General features: G+C 37.8%; 1 protein-coding gene across 1 annotated transcript; it reads right to left on the bottom strand.

The window, feature by feature from the left end:
• Nucleotides 1-474: 474 nt before the first annotated feature.
• Nucleotides 475-14,675, bottom strand: LOC149837391 (GAG1At protein). Its single transcript, XM_090007359.1, has 2 exons — nt 14,407-14,675; nt 475-842 (listed from the first exon to the last, which is right to left on the bottom strand). Exons 1-2 carry the CDS (start codon nt 14,546-14,548, stop codon nt 751-753), a joined length of 234 nt encoding a protein of 77 aa, XP_089863485.1. The 5' UTR covers nt 14,549-14,675; the 3' UTR covers nt 475-750.
• Nucleotides 14,676-20,489: the final 5,814 nt, after the last annotated feature.

Genomic DNA, 20,489 nt, shown 5'->3' on the forward strand with positions numbered 1-20,489 from the left:
CCTTGGTTTGAACGAGTTCTTTACGAGCCAAACACAAGCTGAGCCACGAGCGGAGTGTCTCATTTCCCAGCCCTATGCAAGACTGATGCACTTGGAATTTAAGTGCTTGAAATGCATTTATTGAAAATGCTGAAACAAAAAAGAAAAAGAAAACCGTCCTTTTGAATGTACAGAATATAGTGGATACAGCAAATTAAGCTTTCAATAAGGAAACTGTGAAATACATAGAAGGGCTTCATTGTCCTATGCCCCAAATGTGGAATACAAAAACTCGTTGTTTTGTACCCTCTACTGCTTGCCTTTGAAGTGTGAAAGAGGCTTTACATTGTTTAGTCCTCTCTCTCTCTCTCTCTCTCTCTCTCTCTCTCTCTCTTGTTGGGGGGAGGGGGGTTTATACAGATCAGCAGTGAATCATGTTGTTATCCAATGTTAGCAACTTAATCTCAATAGCTGAACAAAATGAATGCACCTAAATAGGAAGATAAAATCCATTATTGTTCTTTAAAAACTAGTAAAGACAGGGCTCAAAGTTATTCACAAATGTCATAACTGTGCAAGTGACCTGCACAACATGCGAGGCAACCTTTGTTATGATATCCTAATGAAAAAAGTTTAAATGCATTTTGTTCAACTGGACACTTCATGCAAGTGACCTGCACAACATAGATGAATCTCAGTTAAAACAATATTTGACAAACTCAGGGAAAGAACAGATGCCTCATAAATTATTTTGATTGATCTCCAAGCCCTTCATTTAATAGAAGTTGCACTGGAAGAGAGTCTTTCGCTCCGGGCTTTGTCAGCTTTCTCCATAAAATCCTGGTGGGATCGGTGTGTGGCGCCTATGAACAAACAGAAGTGACACTATTAGAGAAAAATTCAATATGCAATTGCATACATTAATTTAAAACAGGAAAAAAAACCTAAACAAGGCATATAATTTGCTGTTGCTATTCAATCTGACACAAAACACTTCATTAAAGAATGCTTTAATTAGGGTAACAGTGGAATCGTCTTTGCTCAGGATTTAGCAGATGACAGCCCAGCATAATATGCTGCTGCAATCGGTGATACTATATCCTTCTCAACAAACGTCTGGTTTTAAAATAAACAATGTATGTTTGCCACATGGCAGTTTGATCCAGTAAGGCCCTCTTATACTCAGTGTCACAAGGATACTCCATTTTGACTCCTCTTCCTTATCCCCTTATGTGTTAGTCATATTGAAAATTTTGTAAAAATGGATGGATCCCAGAATCCCCAGCTGTATCCATGTGATAGCTCTGAAAAGACCATTCTGTTAGGGAAAGGGGCTGTGTGTCTATTGTTAAATTATATTGTATCTTATATATATATATATATATATAGAGAGAGAGAGAGAGAGAGACTTATACATATATATCTCGTATATATATATATATATATATATATATATATATATATGTATTCCTACCCAATAAGGGTATATTCATCATTTCACCTAATTTTACACATTCTTTTTTGAGAATATGTATGTAATTTTTCTTGTAATTTTTTCTTCATATTTTTAGTTTTTTTTTTTTTCCTTTTGCTTTTTAGCACATGGAGTGGCCCATCTAACATGATCGTTGGGCCCTCCAACGGTTATAATTATAACCGTTGGAGGGGTCCCAACGATCATATTGGGAGCCCCTCCATGGCCTCTCATTTGTATAAATAGGGTGTTCCCCCCTTGAGTTCTGGTAAGCTTTTGTAAATCCCCTCTTGGGACCCAATATATTGAAGTTGATATTTTTTATGCTCTTGTACCCAACATTCCGTACCATATAGTATGGAGAAATTGATGGAGATGTAAATCATAGGATAAAGCTTGGGTGGATGAAATGGAAAAGTGCAAATGGAGTGATGTGTGATCGTAGAATGCCATTGCGGTTGAAGGAAAAGTTTTATAGGACGACTATTAGGCCCACTTTACTATATGGTACGGAATGTTGGGCTGCCAAGAGACATCATATTCAAAAAATGAGTGTAGCTGAGATGCGTATGCTTAGATGGATGTGTGGAAATACAACAAAAGATAAGATTCGGAACGAGGATATACGTAAGAAGGTAGGCGTTGCACCCATTGAAAATAAGATGAGAGAGAATCGTTTACGGTGGTTTGGACATATTCGGCGAAGGCCTAATGATGCTCCAGTTAAAAGGATGGAGAAATGGAAAAATATATTAGTTAAAAGAGGTCGGGCTAGGCCTAGGAAGACTTGGATGGAGATGATAGGAAAGGATATGAATGCTTTGAACCTCACCGAGGACATGACATTGGATAGAAATGATTGGAGAAGAAGGATTCATGTGGAAGACACAGAATGATTTTCTTTGTTGGTTCATATCGCCGACCCCAAATTGTTTTGGGATGAAGGCGTAGTTGTTGTTGTTGTTTGTTGTTGTTTGTTGTTGTGCATTTGTATCTGTGCACTTGTGAGAGTTCTCCCTTGTGCTTTTGTGCACTTCGTACTTCTAGCATTGTGTTTATCCACAAAATTTCTTTTTGTAGAGATTTTTACATGGTATCAGAGCAAGGTTTGAAGAAGGAAAGACGTATGGTTGAGTGTCTCGAAAAGCGTGTCTTCAAGCTTTTTGTGATTGACGTGGAGACTTATCTTCATCCAATATTTTAGAAGTTTCCTACAACAAGATCAAAAAACTTATTGTGGTACGTGATTTTTTCTCTATTATCTTCTCTCTAATGAGCGAAAAAGATTTACATTTCTCTCTTGGCTTCAAGTTGAATGGCTCAAACTATCATGTTTGGGCCGGGAATATAGAAGCTCACATAAAAGGTAAAGGTCTTTGGGGATATGTTCTTGGCTCTATATTGAAACCCGAACCAAAGATTACTTTGGTAGAGAAAGGTGAAATTAAAATCCTCGAAAGAGAAGAAAGAAACAGAGTTCTTGAAGATTATTTCAAGAAACATGAGGAATGGGAAATGAAAAATTTCAAGATTCTTTCTTGGATTTTTTCATCGGTTGAAACTAAGATAAATGCCAATATTATTAAATTCAAGAAAGTATCGGAAGCTTGGCATTATCTTGAGAAAATGTACATGTCAAGAGACTTGTCTCATAAGTACTATCTCTAAAAAAGGGCTTTGACCCTTCAACAAAATGAAATGTCTATAAGGGAATATTTTGCGGAATTGTCATCCATATGGGATGAACTCGCTATGCTTGAGCCTAAATGGAGTGGAGAAGCCACTGAGCTTAGATACAAACAATTGGAAGATGACCATTTTTTCAATTTTTTTAATGGGCTTAGACCCGAGTTAGAGCAAATTTGGTCTGTTCTTCTCTCTTTTGTTTTCCCCTCTCTTGAAGATGTCATTGCCAAGCTAAGTGGGGAGGAAACGCATATGAATACTAGCAAAAACAATCTGAGTGTTCTTGCAACTTCAACTAATGAAGAAAGTGATGTCGTTAATGTCATTTCAAGACCGGGGAACAATCTTCGAACTTATAAACCCCCTCACTTCAAAAATCAAAATCAAGGATCAAGTGGTCAAGGAGGAAGAAAGGACTACAGCAAAATTATGTGTCATTTTTGTAAAGAATCAGGGCACATCAAGCATGTTTGCCCTAAATGGAAGAAATTGCTTGTCATGGCCACCACATCTCAAAAAGAAGAAAATATGACTCCCTCAAATGGAGCTCTTTCTCTACATCAGATCATGGAAGTGCTTCAACCACTTCTTAAGGGAGTTGTTTCTGGAGCAGCTACATCTACCTATTCTTCTCCCGATAAGACCTCTTGGCTCTTAGATTTGGGTGCCTCTTTTCATATGTCCCCCAACATATGTTCTTTATCTGATTTTTTTAAAGAATTCATCACCATCTTTTGTTTCAACTGTCGATGGCACTTCTCTTGAAATTAAAGTAACTAAAATTTTTAAAGAAAAAGGTTTTTTTATTCCTAAAATTAGATTTATTCCAAAACTAAATTTAAACTTACTTTCTATCTCTCAACTCTCGAACCATGGATGTGATATAAAATTCTCATCTGATAAATGTTTGATACAGCATCGTCGGTCCAGAAAATTGATTGGAGAAGGCTCTAGAAAATGAGATTTTTACTCTGTCGACTTCCTTCATATTCCAAAAGATTCTTTTTGTAATGTGTTACATCACAAAGACATTAATGTATGACACAAAAGACTTGGCCACCCCAATATCACAAAAATTTTATATCTTCCGTTTGCCAAACATTTATGTAAAGAAAAATTTGTTTGTAATTATTGCACACTTGGAAAAATGAGAAGTTGGACATATTATCAAAGATCCATATTTACTACAAAACCCTTTGAACTTGCTCATTCAAATGTTTGGGGACCTGCACCCATTATTTCAAAAGGAGGGTTCTCTTATTACGTGATATTTGTGGATGATTTCTCTAGATTTACTTGAATATATTTTTTTAAATATAAACACGAGGTTTTTGCAACATTTAAATCTTATCATATGATGATTAAGAATCAATTTGACAAAAATTTAAAGATTCTTATAACAGATTCTTGGGGAGAATATCTTTCAAATGATTTTAAAAATTATTTTGAGAATTATGGGATAATTCATCAAATATCTTGTTCCAAAACACCCCAACAAAATGGTTTTGCCAAAAGAAAACATAGGCACATTATTGAGACAACCAGAACCCTGCTCATTTCCCAAAACATCCCTAAAAGATTTTGGGCTGAAGCCGCCCTTGCATCTGTCTATCTTATAAATCGTCCTCCATCCAAAAATTTGGATAAAATTGAAATTTTGTATAAAAGAGATCCTGATTATAGTAGGTTAAGGGTTTTTTGTTGCAAATGTTTTATTTTGAGAGATAAAAATTATAAACTTTCTCCTAAAGCCATTCCATGTGCCTTCCTTGGGTATTCCGAGACTCAAAAAGGATTTCGATGCTATGATATCAAGAATGATAAATTATGTGTCTAGAAATGTAAGCTTTCTAGAAAATATTAGTGGGTTTGAAAAAACTGAAACACATGAGGAAAATATAGATTATTCCTTCTTATTTGATCTATTATCAAAAGATGATGACATCAGTGATGAGGCATTCACACCAAGTGAAAAAGAAGTAGAAGAGAATGGCAATCCTTCTTCGCCTTTTATCTATAATGAGGTTGATGATAGATCTTCTAGGAAACCTGTTGTATACAAATATAGAGACCAAAGCAGTTTTAAAAGTGCTATAGAGAAATATAGTCAACCTAGTGAAACCATCACCTTGGGTGAAAGTTCTCAAAGAACTGAGAGAAATAGGAGACCCCTTTCTAGATTCATATCTTATGACTCCTTTTCTCCCAAACATAGAGTGTGCCTTAGTGCCATACACTCATACGTTGAGCCCAAAAATTTTGAAGCCAAAAAGATAAATGAATGGGTAGAAACCATAAAAAATGAACTAAGGGCTCTTAAGAAAGCTAGAACATGGGAGTTTCAGGCTCTTCCTAAAGGAAAGAAAAGTATAGGATGTAGGCGGGTTTTTAAAGTCAAAACCAAGAGTGATGAAACTCTTGAGAGATATAAGGCACGTCTAGTTGTTAAAGGATAATGACAAGAATATGTGGTAGATTATGATGAAACGTTTGCCCCCGTTGCTCGAATGGTTTCAGTTAGATGCCTTATTACCATCGCATCAATTAAAAAATATAACATTTATCAAATGGATGTCAAAAATGCTTTCTTAAATAGAGATCTAAATGAAGTTTATATGACCACTCCTCATGGAATGAACTACCCTAATAGTAAAGCTTTCCATTTACGAAAAGTTCTTTATTGTCTAAAACAAGCTCACAAAACTTGGTATGACCGATTTAACAGTTTAATGATAGAAAATGGATTTGTCTCATGCTATATTGGCATTTCCTTATTTGTAAAGAAATCTGATGCAAGAATTGTAATCTTGCTACTATATGTTGATGACATGTTAATTACAGGTGATGATATCAAGGGAATTAAAAAAATTAAGTTTGCGCTAACTGAAAAATTTGAGATGTCAGACTTAGGTTTTCTGACGTACTTTCTGGACATTGAAGTTGTTTTCTATCATAGAGGATATTTTTTATTCCAAACTAAGCTTGCTTGTGAGATAATTGATTGATCAGGCATTACTGATGACAAAATTTGTGAAACACCCGAAGTTGTTGGATCCAAGATGAGGATCCAAGATGAGGATCGATGATGGGATTATTTTGGATAATCCTACTCCTTACAGACAGTTGGTTGGGTCATTGATGTATCTTAGCATCAATAGGCCCGATATATCTCATGCAGTTCACATTGCAAGTCAATTCCAACATGCTCCTACGTCGATTCACATGAGTGCAATACTTCAAATCATCAGATATATAAAGGGAACAGCAAATAAGGGAGTATTTCTTTCTTTATCCTCTGAATTAAATTTAATTACGTATATTGACTCTGATTGGGGAGGTGACCCTAATAATCGTCACTCCACCACTGGTTTCTATATCTTTTTAGGTGAATCGTTGGACTCTTGGAGGTGTAAGAAGCAACAGAAGGTTTCTTTGTCCTCCATTGAAGTTGAGTATAGAGCCATGACATCCACAACCATGGAAATAGTATGGATTCGGCGTCTGCTAGAAGATATGGGAGTTCATATTCTAGAACCGACAAAGTTATGTTATGACAATAAGAGTGCGATATACATTGCCAAAAATCATACCTTCCATGAGTGCACGAAGTACATAGACATGGACTGCCATTATGTTCGAAAAGAATATTTGAAAAAAATCATCGATCTTCCATATGTGACATCGGAGTATCAACTAGCGGACTTCTTCACTAAGGCGCTTTGCTCCCCTCAGTTTCATTTTCTTTTGGGCAAACTTGCGGCTATCGCACCGTAAGTTTGAGGGGGTGTTAAATTATATTGTATCTTATATATATACTATGTCACAGGGATTCGGCTAGCAGGGTGCCGCACCCGCGTCGACGCGACTCGACGCGGGTGCGGGTGTGGGTGCGGCACCGGGTGCGGTCAACCCGATCCTGGGTGCGTTGACCGCACCCAGGATCATTTAGGTCCATTTTTTTTGGATTTTTTTTTTTTTTAAAATTTTCCCTCTGAAATGGGCTGCGAAACTTAAAAAAAAAATCAGTTGACAGCTGCTGATGGGCTGCGAATTTAAAAAAAAAAAAAATCTGCTGACAGCTCCTGTCAGCAGAGAAAATCGGATTTGAAAAGGCAGCTCCTGTCAGTCCTGGCAGGAGCTGTCAGCAGCTGACAGCTCCTCAAATCCTTTTTTGCGTAGCTCCTGTCAGTCCTGGCAGGAGATGTCAGCTCCTGGCAGCTCCTGGCAGTCCTGGCAGGAGCTGACAGCTCCTGGCAGGATCAAATCCTTTTTTGCGTAAAGGATTTTCTCTCTCCCCTTTATATATATATATATATTACATTTTTGCCCCTGCCGCACACCCGCACCCGGGTTTTTTGGAAGTGCCGAATCCCCGCACCCGCACCCATGTGACATAGTATATATATATATATATATATATATATATATATATATATATATATATATATATATATATATATATATATATAGAGAGAGAGAGAGAGAGAGAGATACATATACATATACATATACATATATATCTCATATATATACATATATGTATCTATCTAGTTATATATATAAATATGTATTCCTACCCGATAAAGGTATATTCGTCATTTCACCTAATTTTACAAATTCTTTTTTGAGAATATGTTTGTAATTTTTCTTGTAATTTTTTCTTTTCTTATTTTTAATTTTTTCCTTTTTTTCCTTTTGCTTTTTATGGGGCCCACCCAACATGATCGCTGGCCCCTCCAACAGTTATAATTATAACCGTTGGAGGGGTCCCAACGATCATATTGGGAGCCCCTCCATGGCCTCTCATTTGTATAAATAGGGGGTTCCCCCCTTGAGTTCTGGTCAGCTTTTGTAAAGCCCCTCTTGGGACCCAATATATTGAAGTTGATATTTTCTATGCTCTTGTGCATTTGTATCCGTGCCCTTGTGCACTTGTGAGAGTTCTCCCTTGTGCCTTTGTGCACTTTGTACTTCTAGCATTGTTTTTATACACAAAATCTCTTTTTATAGAGAATTTTACACCTATGTCTACACTGCAATGGCTAATCATCAGCTTCTTGCCTCTATTGCATCGGAAGTTTCGCCTTCCCATTTTATAGCCACATGTTTTTTGACCTTTCACCATCTTGAGCATAAATTTTTGTTGCCTGCTCATCAAGAACAGGAGGATGCATCAACAATTGTTTTACATCAGGGCAACACCATGCTTTGGCTAGGGCAGATCTTGGTAAAGTTTTTGTGATCTTAAAAACATGCAAGAATGGAGCTCGGATTTCCCTTTTAAAACTAAAATATTAGCCTATATGCACAAATACATAGTGCCAACCTATGTCACACAGACTCTTATAACAGGGCACCGCACCTGCATCGCACCCGCACCCAGGCAGGTGCGACACTTGGACACAACTTCCTTTGTGTTAGGTGAAGTCAACCACACTGAGATCCATTTCTATCCAAAAGTAGATTCAGCTAACCCTAATCAAGTCCATTTTTATCTATATTATATATATATATATATAGAAATACATAAATGCACACAAATAAACTGTTAAAAAATTTATATATATATATATATATATATATATATCGCACCCAAGTTTTTTTAAAGTGTCGCACCCTATGTCACATGGGTGCGGGGGTTCGGCACTTCCAAAAAACCCGGGTGTGGAGGTGCGGCAGGGGCAAAAATGTATGTATATATATATATATAGAGAGAGAGAGAGAGAGAGAGAGAGAAGGGGGTCGAGGGTGAAGACTTGTTACCCATGTTCTGCTTGTTGTGTACTTTAGCTCAACGGGACAAAATTGATGAACCGAAAAGATTGGCAATCTGATCGACCCAGCCTGCTGCGTTCAGTTGACTGTCATGATTCAATCATGTCTGAAACTCCCTAGTCTTCACAAAAAAAATATAAGTGAAAGGTTTTACGTGGTTTGTTGGAGAGAGAGTCTTCACGAGGCCTACGACGCCACTGCCACGCCACTGCCTAGGGTTCTTCAAATTTCATTTTATATACAGTTGCACTAGAGCACCTCGTCAAGAGAAAATTGAATACTAATAGCCACCAAGGCTCTACTCTACCACCATCATTATCATTTATTATGGAGAGAGAAAATCCTTGACGAAAAAGGATTTGGTTGGTTGAAGCATAAAGACTTCAAAAGGCTCTTGAATTTTGGTTTTAATTTTTGAGGAAGATGGATCATCATTTCCAAGTTAACAGTATGTTTTCCAACGCTGTGAATTAATTGTTTGGAGGCAGAAATAGCATGAGATGCCAACAAAGCTCGTCAGATGTTGTGGACACAAGTGCCCCTTTATAAAACAAGAGCAGCAGCAGCAAGCAGCTGTCCAGAAAATTTTTTTTAATTCTGCAGCCCATTTCGTAGGGCAAATTTTTTTTTTAAATCCAAACAAAAATGGACCGAAATGATCCTGGGTGCGGTCAACGCACCCAAGATCGGGTTGACTGCACCCGATGCTGCACCCGATGCCGCACCCGCACCCGCGTCGACGTGCGACCCCTGCTAGCCGAATCCCTGTGACATAGGCCGCACCCGTACCCACATCCGCACCCACACCTATGTGACATAGGTGCCAACATGCTTTGGCTATTAGTTTGGGTGACAATGATAACTCAAGATCTATCATGGTAGATGAAGAATTCTTTATCATGAATTCTTCTATTTCTTTTGTTTCAATGCAACTCTTTGGAATTCAGCAAAATATTCATATCCTTAACATGATCCTTTGATCTTATTCACATTGGCAAGATTGCTAGTTTCATCTACACTCAAGGTCCAACATCTATGAATTGGAGATCAGGAAAAGTATATAATCAAGGAACCCCACTATGGAAAAATGTCGTGGATATACAGAGATAAAAAACAAGAAGCTTCCCAATTTTGTGGATCTATATCATTCTGAGGTATGTTATAGAATACTGAGTTCTATTGCAGTCATGATGTGCGATAGATCACCAGCAGATGGGTTTCACAGAATCTTTATAACTGCTTGCAAAGCCTGATGTAGGGTTGATAGAAGCATTGATCTTTCCTCTCAGTGTGCAGTTTGATGCCCAAAATCATGGTGGGGACTTCAATGATTGTGCAAGATCATCCATGGCAAGATTCAGATAATCATGAGGATTTGGACTTTTGCTATATGGTTACCTATATAGGCGAAGCCTTTTTCATTTATCAAATAGTCTAGGGCCAATGAGAGATCTGACTTTGTGTTAGTCCAAATCATAGGTCTACCTTTGTGCTAGTCCCCAACCAAGAGTGCAATTCACGTGAGGACCAGAACCTCAAGCTGGTCAGTCACCCCTTCCGGAAGAGCCCAAGCTCCTTTTGTGTCTCGGGCCATGCAGTCTTGGATTTCCCAGCAACCCGGTCAGTGTTGCTGCACTGCAGATCAAACGTCAGCACTCTAGAACGTGGTAAGTGTTCCCTAGACCCATGTCTAGGCCTTAGCCTAACCTTTTAATATTTTCCAGGACCAAAAACCTGAAACCACATCCTACCATTATACTGGCCTACCCGATTAAACAGTTTCAGTAACCCCAGATTGTCAGCAGCCTTTCCCACAGTCCAACACCTGTCTCACACCTCTTCACATGTCCCTATACCTTCCTGGACCTCCTAAACCAGGTCTTACAAATTCTAAACCTAGACCCTTACCCGAACAATTCATGAGCCTAAACCGCACCAACTCGGCTAGCCATTTTACCTAGTCCCGCCGTTCGCAACCATTAGGAACATCCGACCACTTCCCCACCATGTCAGCAAGGGTTCTAACCCTAGGACACGTAACCCACAAGCCTCAAGGCCTAAGTCCAGCAGGTTCTATTCACTTGAGTCCGCAGGATTCCGTTTGATGTACCCGTCCACTGCAACTCCGAATCTTCCAACCTGGCCGTCTTCCGGTTCCAACTCTTGTTTGACCAACACTAAGCCCAAAAATCCCACGTCTGTGTTCGGGGCTTTGAATGAGCACCACGTATACAAGCACATGGGGCTCGTATTCCCGTGTATGTTGACATAACTTTGCATCGGACTCTGGTGTTGTTGCAAAGACTTAAGTACCCTTTCTTGCTATTCTTCTCATAAAGTGATGGTTTAAGAAAATGACAAAAATGCCCTTCATTCAAAAAAGAAAAAACAAACAGTTCAAAAAAAGGACAAACATGTCCTCCATCCAGAAAGTCGAGGATGATGTTGACTCTTCAAAGTCTTCTTCTTCTTTCTCCGTAAAACACTGTAAAACCCTCTCTCTCTCTCTCTCTCTCTCTCTCTCTCTCTCTCTCTCTCTCTCTCTCTATAGAAGAAATCAAGGGATGCAAAGAGTTCTCCCTCGAGAAGGCCATGAACATGAACTCTCTCACTCTCTCTCTCTTCTCTCTCTACTCCTGTGCACATCCAACAGACGATCCTACATTGCTCCATCAAACACTGACTGACCTGCACACTGACTGTAGCATCGTTCAACTTGAAGAGTTGTGGAGTCTGATTGAGAGTTTTTACTCTTACAGAAGGGGGGTCTGAGGGCTCCTCCCAACATGGGTAACATCATTCAACTTGATTCATTGTGGAACCTGATTTAGAGTTTTTGCCCTTACAGAAGGGGGGTCCGGGGGCTCCTCCCGACGCGGATCCCGTTGTGCGGTTAGCGGGCGGGGGTCCAGGGGGAGCCGCCCCTGGCGGGGGCTCGGGGGGCAGCGCCCTCGGGACCAAATTTTTTTGGGGGCTTCCAACAGCGATTTTTAGTGTTATCAAGCTTTCCTACAGCGATTTGTAGTATTTTGGGGTCTCCAACGAGGCCCACAACGATTTATAGTGTTATCCAGCTTTTCAACAGCGATTTGTAGTGTCTTCCGCAAATCGCTATAGCGATTTATAGTGTTTTTGGATCTCACTATAGCGATTTGTAGTGTCTTCCGCAAATCGCTATAGCGATTTATAGTGTTTTTGGATCTCACTATAGCGATTTGTAGTGTCTTCCGCAAATCGCTACAGCGATTTATAGTGTTATTCAGTAAGCAAAACACTGTAAATCGCTACCCGAATTAGGACCAACTTGTCAGGGTCATATCTCCCTAACCGGAGGTCATATTCCAAATCCGTAAAAAGTGGTGTCTTCGTTATTGAGTCTAGTTTATTTCTGTAAATTTTAAGCAATTTCTATTGTCATTTCATTCCCCATTTTAACTAAAAACCAGACCCTTATTATTTTGTGTTATTTGAGTTGCACAACACCATTCTCGCTTGACATCCACATCTTGATTCTGGCATGCTCCCTGTTGGATTTTCCATTGATTTCTTCCAACCTTGCTTGGAACAAACATATGTCTTTCTCACCACGACACCCTGTGCTTTTTTTGACCACGACACCCGGGACCCGTGCCGGGGGGAGCCCCCGGACCCCCCTCCTGTAAGGGCAAAAACTCTAAATCAGGCTCCACAACGAATCAAGTTGAGCGATGCTACCCACGCTGGGAGGAGCCCCCAAACCTTTCTCCTGTAAGGGCAAAAACTCTGAATCAGGCTCCACAACGAATCAAGTTGAACGATGTTATCCACGTTGGGAGGAGCCCCCAAACCCTCCTCCTATAAGGGCAAAAACTTTAAATCAAGCTCCACAACTCATCAAGTTGAATGATGCTACCCACGCTGGGAGGAGCCCTCAGACCCCCCTTCTGTAAGGGTAAAAACTCTGAATCAGACTCCATAACTCTTCAAGTTGAATGATGCTACCCACGCTGGGAGGAGCCCTCAGACCCCCCTTTCTGTAAGGGTAAAAACTTTAAATCAGACTTCACAACTCTTTAAGTTGAATGATGCTACCCACGCTGGGAGGAGCCCCCAGACCCCTCTCCTGTAAGGGTAAAAACTCTGAATCAGGATCTACAACTCATTTAGTTGAATGATGCTACCCACGCTGGGATGAGCCCCCAAACCCTTCTCCTGTAAGGGTAAAAACTTTGAATCAGGCTCCACAACAGTCAATGTACAGGTCAGTCGGTGCTTGATGGAGCAATGTAGGATCTTTTGCTGGATGTGCACAGAAGCAAAAATAGAAGGGAGAGAGAGAGTGAGAGGGTTGATGTTCATGGCCTCCTCCAGAGGAGATTTCTTTCTCGGATAATCGTGCAGTGCAGAGACTGGGTCTTAAATAATCATCTTCGGGGCACTTAAGTCTTTACAACCACTCCTTTTCAAGAATCGTCATTTTTTTTGCACCAATAGAGGAGAGGGTACTTAAGTCTTTGCAATCGCATCAAACTCCAACGCTAATTAATGCTGACAAACATAGGGATACGAGACGCACATGCTTACATACGTGGTTCTCTTTGGGACCCCGAACATGAGATGTAGCTAACTGCCCTTGTTCGGGGGGGGGGGGGACATATAACCTGCTTCGAACACTAAGCCCAAAAATCCAGAGGGTCTAACATGAAACAAAGCACTGAGCACCAAGTAAGATGGGTTAAGCACCTAAGAGAATGAGAACATATTAAGAATATGAAGACTCGCTCTAGAATATGGATGCGTATGCATATGGCCATACATGTTTCCATAAGAATTTTTAGAGGAATGTGATGCTCTTTTTAAGATTAGCTTCAAATGAAAGCAGTAAAAAAGCAATGAACCGGAGCGAATATGCATATGGAAGAGGAACGCATCAGCTTAAGGATTCAGTGTTATTGAGCATCGAAATATGCAAACATGGAAGGGGCGGGGGGGGCGGGGGGGGGGGGGGGGGGGGGAAGATACTGTCATGCACCCTCGTGTTAAATTTGATAATGAACCATTCTGTTGGTGTCGGTTGCTTGAATCGGTTCTATGCCACTAGAAATTGATCCAGGCGAATGGATTATTGGCGGCTTGTCCACAAGAGTACTTATCTGTCGATTTCATTACCATCCCAGTTGCTTCATAAATGATGGTTGAATGCCGTACGGCTGTGAATATGGTTTAAACTTTAAATTTGAGGAACCATCTAGCAGACCATGTTGACAATTTCTTATGGACAATTAGTGTCTCCTTCAAAAAAAGAAAAAAAGGAACTTTCATTTTGTTAGCTTCTTTCGGATCATTAGTGTCGCTTCCAAGAAAAAATGAACCAAAAAATATTTCACCTATGTAAAACTAGTGTCTGATTCTGATTGTTAATCACTAAACCATAAACCCTAGATCAATGCACAAAAATCTCAGAGAACATCAAGTTGGAAAAGAAAAAAGAAGGTGGGGGAAACGAGGGTTACCTCGGTTCATGAGGAACCAAGGGATGACGCAGATGACGCCGATGATGGCGATACCAGCGAGGACATGCTTCTTCTCACCGCTGTAGAGGAAGTGATCCACCTTCCCCCTAAACCCTCCTCCTGCCCCCTTCTCCGTCGCCATTATTATATTCTACTCTCTCTCTCTCTCTCTCTCTCTCTCTCTCTCGCTCGCTCGCTCGCTCGCTCGCTCGCTCGCTCTCTCTCTCTCTCTCTCTCTCTCTCTCTCTTTGAACGGGGGAGCGTCAACACTCGACTGCAAAGAGAAGACAGAGCGGCGGAACTGGGATGGGAGAGGGCAAAATCATCACGAGTACTATGGGAAACTGTTTCGTGATTTCAAATCGAGTTTGAAGATCAAGCCGTTCATGCTTCTTCTTAAACCTGTACAATTTGATGTCTCAGAGGTATAACTGGATCTGATATACTCGACCCGACCCGATATCCCGAACTAATTATACCAGACCCGAAATCAGTAGACTCACGGGTTCGGTCGGGTCCAAATTGTAGAGCCGTAGCAAAACTGGTGGGGTCATGAGTTTTTTAAAAGACACCGACCTGTTTGCACCCAACTTGCATTTTATACCCGGCCCAAATAATTCCATATACTGTAAAACTGAACTGTCCTGAACCCGATCCCGAATCTGTATCCGAACCTGTTTTATTGTTGAACCAACCCGAACCTAAGCGAAACCGAAACTTTTATGTGCTTAAACCAGATTTATTCTTGAATCAATCCAAACCGATTGTGTACTCAAACCTATTTTATACATGAACCGACCTAAATTGAACCCATTGAAACCCCACCCACTATTAGAACCCGAACCTGTTTTTTTAAGATGATATATAATTCATGTGTTTTTATTTCAACTTGAAATGACTGGGTTGTACTCAAATATTTTTTTATATTTAGATTTTGGTATTATTTAGAATCGTTAGTAAACTTTTCATTTGTTAGCATATAATTTTGGTAATGAATAGCCGATTCAATTAATTTATAGTTTTTGAATGGCAGATAATTAGGTTTAAAATGTCAATATCTAGACAAGAGTTGAAACGGAACCTATCATACCCACATTTGCTAATCCATACATGTCTACATTTTTCAATCATACCCAAACCCGAACCAATATCAAAATGGGTCAGGTCTAGATGATACATGTTTGAACTTTTTAACTTATATGGGTCCACAATTTTTGGTCATACTCGAACTCAGATCCATACCCAATTTAGATCGGGTTGGGTTTGCATCAAAATTTTAGACCCGATTTGAAATCAAGACTGATAAGACCCGACATGATTACGCCCCTAATCTTATGTCTTGCAAATCCAATATTGTTAGTATCGGTGCAAATCGATCGATTTGTATCGTATCCGCCAAAAATCAATATGGTATAAGGCTGACTCTCCCTATTTTAAAAATAAAAAATATTTTTAAATATTATTTATTATTTGTATAACACGTGTCATTTTCGGGTTGAAAGTTGACCGTTTAGTTCAAATCCAAATAAAAAATAGTTGATTCACCTAAATCATTTGGAAAACGATTCAAGGAATAAAATGATAGTCAAAACATTGCCAAAATCTCCTTGCCTACCCTTCGTCTCAAAAGTGCAACATCGAGTGCTTAGCATGTTGGAAGTTCGGACTTCACCATCGAGCTCGATATCCGTAAGATCCATAAGTTTTTAGTGAAAATTCTGAATAAAAATAAGAGATATTTTATGTAAAATTTATCATATTAATTCGGAATGCAAAACAAAGGAATTTTACATAGTCAATTATACTTAGGATGTATATATCCTCAAGGATATACGCTCAAACATCCAAGAAGCCATATCTCGCTCCCTTGACAAAATTAGAGAATTTCGCAGAGCCAATCTTCTTTGTCTCGTCATAACGAAGGGAATGGTATACTTATTTTTTTTATAAAAAATATCAACGAAACGTCAAAAATATGTGAGCCCCACAAAAATATCTTATGGGCCCTACAAAAATATCTTATGGGCCCCACATAAATATCTCAAAAAAATATTTTATGGGCTCCACATAAATATCTCATGAAAATATCAAGTAAGCCCCACAGGGATATAGATGTCATTATGTTACTTTGGTCTTAAGTTTGGATCTTGAATCAAATAAACTACATGGATCAAACCCAGTCCACACACAGATCTAAGATCTATTTATTTTTCTATAAATATGAGGAGACTTGTAATACCTATAATTTTCATGAAATTTTCATGATTTTTTGTGAATATTCTCATAAATAATAGTTAGATAATGATAATCGAAGTTATGAAATAAATAGACTATATTTTAGAAAAAAAATCAAAATGTCTGTGTCCTATCGACCCTAGTGGAAATTACTTTCAAAATTAATTTTAGTGAAAATGGTATTTTTTATAAGGAATTTAGATAAGTATGATAAATTAGTATTTAAAAAAATCTAATGTGAATTTGAAATAATTTGTATTACATGTAGAATCATGTCATTTAAAATTTAAATGTGGTTTTAAAAATTTTGAAATCCAAAATATTAAGTAAAGTCAATTGATAAAATAAATAAATTATGGAATAAAAAATTTGATTTAACTAAAACCAATAAAAGAGTAGAGATCCATAGGTGGGTCGGCCCCTATAGGGCCCATCCTATGTGTCACCTCAAGGTTTAATTGAAAATATTTAATTTAAAACTTTAAATTTTAAAGTTTTTTTAAAAGTTTCAAAAAATCAAGTTTTTAAAGGCTAAGTCAAAACTTTCCAAAAACCAATGGAAGGCCCTCCCAAGAGGATTTGTCCCATCCTACAACAATCTAGGATAGGCTGGATAGCTAAGAAGAAAAAGAAATTGAAATCTGAAAAGAAAGGAAGAAGGAAAGAAAAATAAATAAATAACAAAAGAAAAAAAAAGACCAAGTCAAACTAGCTTGCCAAGCAAGCCAGTTTGACTAGTTTTGGAATTAGAAAAAAAAACCACACAAGAGGGTGACATCCAGTCTTTGTATGACTATAAGTCTTATAAAGTACCTAATAGTACATTACATGAAATACATAACCTAGGTTAGATAGTTAATTAGAAAAAAATTGTAATGTAAAATATATAGAAAAAAATATATATAAGATAAGGCAAATAGAAAAAAATTATAAAATACATGTTAAGGAAATTTAGAAAAAAAAAGAAGAAATAAAAGAAGTAGGGGATCTAGATCAAGGGCTAAGATTTACTCAAGCACCTTGATCTAGCTTAGGACTTATAAAATGGAAGGGCTCACACACCCCCCCCCCCTATTTGACATTTAAATTTTTTTTTCTTGTTCTCTTTATTTTCTTCTTCTTTCTCTTTCTTTTTCCTCTTCTCCTCCTTTTCCTGATTTTTCCTCTTTCACATAACCAAGAGGACTACACCACACATTGGAGAGGGGCTGAGCATCGACAGGCACCACACAATGAGGATGAGGCGATTCGAGTAGAGGAACCAACTTTTTCGTCAAGCGGAGTAGTTTTCTCGAAAATGGTATAGGGTTTTATTCTTTACACATAGATCGAAACTCATATACACAAGTTTATTTTGATTCTAAATAGATATATCATGTGCCAAACCTCCCATGTGAGGATTCAACGTTGGATTTATGGTATTTGGAGTAGAGATGGTTTTTGGACTTGAAAACCCTCTCAGAAATCAATTTATGTGAAATCAGTTTTATTGACTTTAATTAAAATTAGAGTGTGACACACATATGCATGTATACACTCTGAATCATAGGTGTACACATACATGTACATGTGAAAAATGACTCCGATCTCGAGTCTTAACAAAAAAAATATAGGGCATTGCATTATATTCGAATACGAAAAATCAAGCATAACCGATAAGCCCAGATATGAAGTGTGAAGGGTTTTAAAAAAAACTTCATAAATCCTAAAATATTTTAGTTAAGAAGGGACTGACCAGATTTCCCTGTGGAGACTCCATTCAATCCCTAGAAAATATTTTGTTTATCAAGAACCTAAGATTTTATGTCAACCATGTAATGGGTTTTCTCATAAACAAAATTGGTTTTTGAATGCAATAGGGAGTTATATAATCTTTTTTTTTGTGTAAAAAATTCAGTTATAATGCTTGATTTAATCCTCTTATCCATGTTGTATATTGTCAATTGAAAATATGTCATATTGTTGTGAGGAAATTAGAGATCTATGCATAAATCTAGGAAAAATACTCAACTTTTCTAAGGAAATAGTTTTCAGTAAGACAGATCGATTTTCCAGTCTAGTGGTTGTAAAAATGAGATTTGTCTGAAAAAAAATTGTATTGTCATTATTTGAGATTTTTGAAATAATGAATGAAATGTTGTTATTGAAAATTTATGAAAAACTCAATTCTAGTGGCCTATTTATGCTCACTCGAATGCATGTTTCTCGTTATTTCATATTTTTGGCTTGACATCTGACCAGTAAATCATTTGTATTTCTCTCATCCGGAGGAGTTTTTATGAATGATTTACTGTGTTGGAAAGCTAAAAAAATTTCACAAATCTGTAAAATGTTGAGTTTTATTGCTAGACAAAGCACTGAACAATGATAGTTGAAACTGAAAAGTATAGATGTATACAAAACCAGTCGTATCTCTCTCATACAAAGGAATTTTATGAATGGTTATGGCATAGGAAAGTTGACAAAATTTACTATAATACATCAAAAAATCATATCTTTCCACATATTGTACACAGCTCTGTGACAGTCATAATAGTTAGAAAGATTAGAGGTCGGACGGATCCCAATCCAACTAAGGGCCCATTCAAATGCATGCGTTATTTTACTAGGCATTTGAACATGCTTTTATACAAATTGAATAATATTGCATATGTACTACTAAAGTAATTTTTATGCAGGGATTGAGTATCCAATTACGAGGCACGAATTGAATAAAGTGCTTATGCACTATTTGGCTTTTGTCACCATTTACTATCGAACTGAATGAAATGAGCACGAAATGTAATTAAATATAAATGCTTTTAATTGTTTATGATCACTGCATATTGATGAATGAATGTTAATGTCAAAAATATATACAAGTACATTGATGCGTGGTTATTGATTTGCATTTGAAACATGTGTATCCATGAGCTTTGAAGAGGCCTGAATCTTTTAATTTGATTTGAATTATGTGTTACATGGAATCAATGAATTAAAAAGGGTAAAACATGTAACACTAAATATTGATGCTTACAAGGAGAGGGTAAGTGATACTTTTGGTTTCATGGATACTATTTTTAAGCACAAAAGGTTGCTCCTCCCCAACCACGAAGATAAGAGAATCCTTCTCATTAGATTGCAGTGTGGAGGACATAATCTCATGAGTAAAGTTTGATGCATCGAGTTAGTGGTGTTGGGAGATTCTCTCGCTTTGGTCGTCCCTCACCCGACATTGGTGAATGGTGTCTGGCCAAGTCAAAGCCACAATTGTATGAAAACACTACTTGTGTCATGGCCTTGATACAGATTACTGCTTGTGTTAGTACCCACAGGGCTAAGGAACTGCAACCTAAATTGACTGGCATGCATTATTTAAAAAGAAAATCTAATTAAAGATGTTAAAGTCGCCCATGCATAAAGAATTGATCATTATGCAATGATAAGTACATACATTATTAATTGTTCATGCATGTTTAAATATTTATGAATATGTAATTGCTTCTAATTGAAAGAATTATGCAAGTGTGAATGATTAAAAATCATGAAAAGCATTACATCATATGTATTCTTAAAGTATTGATTGATAACTGCATGTGTGAGTATTGGTGTTTTTACGTATTTGTTTTAATTTATGAGTATTAAATAGCGCTTTTCTACTAAAGACTTGTTAAGTCTAACCCTATTATGAAAACTTTTTTTCAAGTAGTGAATAGAGAACCAATGCGAGCCAAATCTTTTCCAATAATGCTAGTGTTTTGGATTGTTATTGATCATGCATAATTTTTGTATTTTATTCATCCATTTTTATGCATGATCCGTCAAAAAATCGCATAAAAACTCATTCTTGTCAACATTTTTTAGAAACT

This window comes from Nuphar pumila, chromosome 5 (genome assembly GCF_984573655.1).
Source record: "Nuphar pumila chromosome 5, dmNupPumi1.hap1.1, whole genome shotgun sequence".
In the NCBI taxonomy this organism is placed as follows: Eukaryota; Viridiplantae; Streptophyta; class Magnoliopsida; order Nymphaeales; family Nymphaeaceae; genus Nuphar; species Nuphar pumila.

Excerpts from the sequence above, each read along its gene's own strand:
- LOC149837391 (XM_090007359.1), bottom strand. The coding sequence starts at position 14,548 with ATGGCGACGGAGAAGGGGGCAGGAGGAGGGTTTAGGGGGAAGGTGGAT. Across the intron at positions 843-14,406 it reads TTGGTTCCTCATGAACCGAG|GCGCCACACACCGATCCCAC; the intron begins GTAACCCTCGTT and ends GTTTGTTCATAG.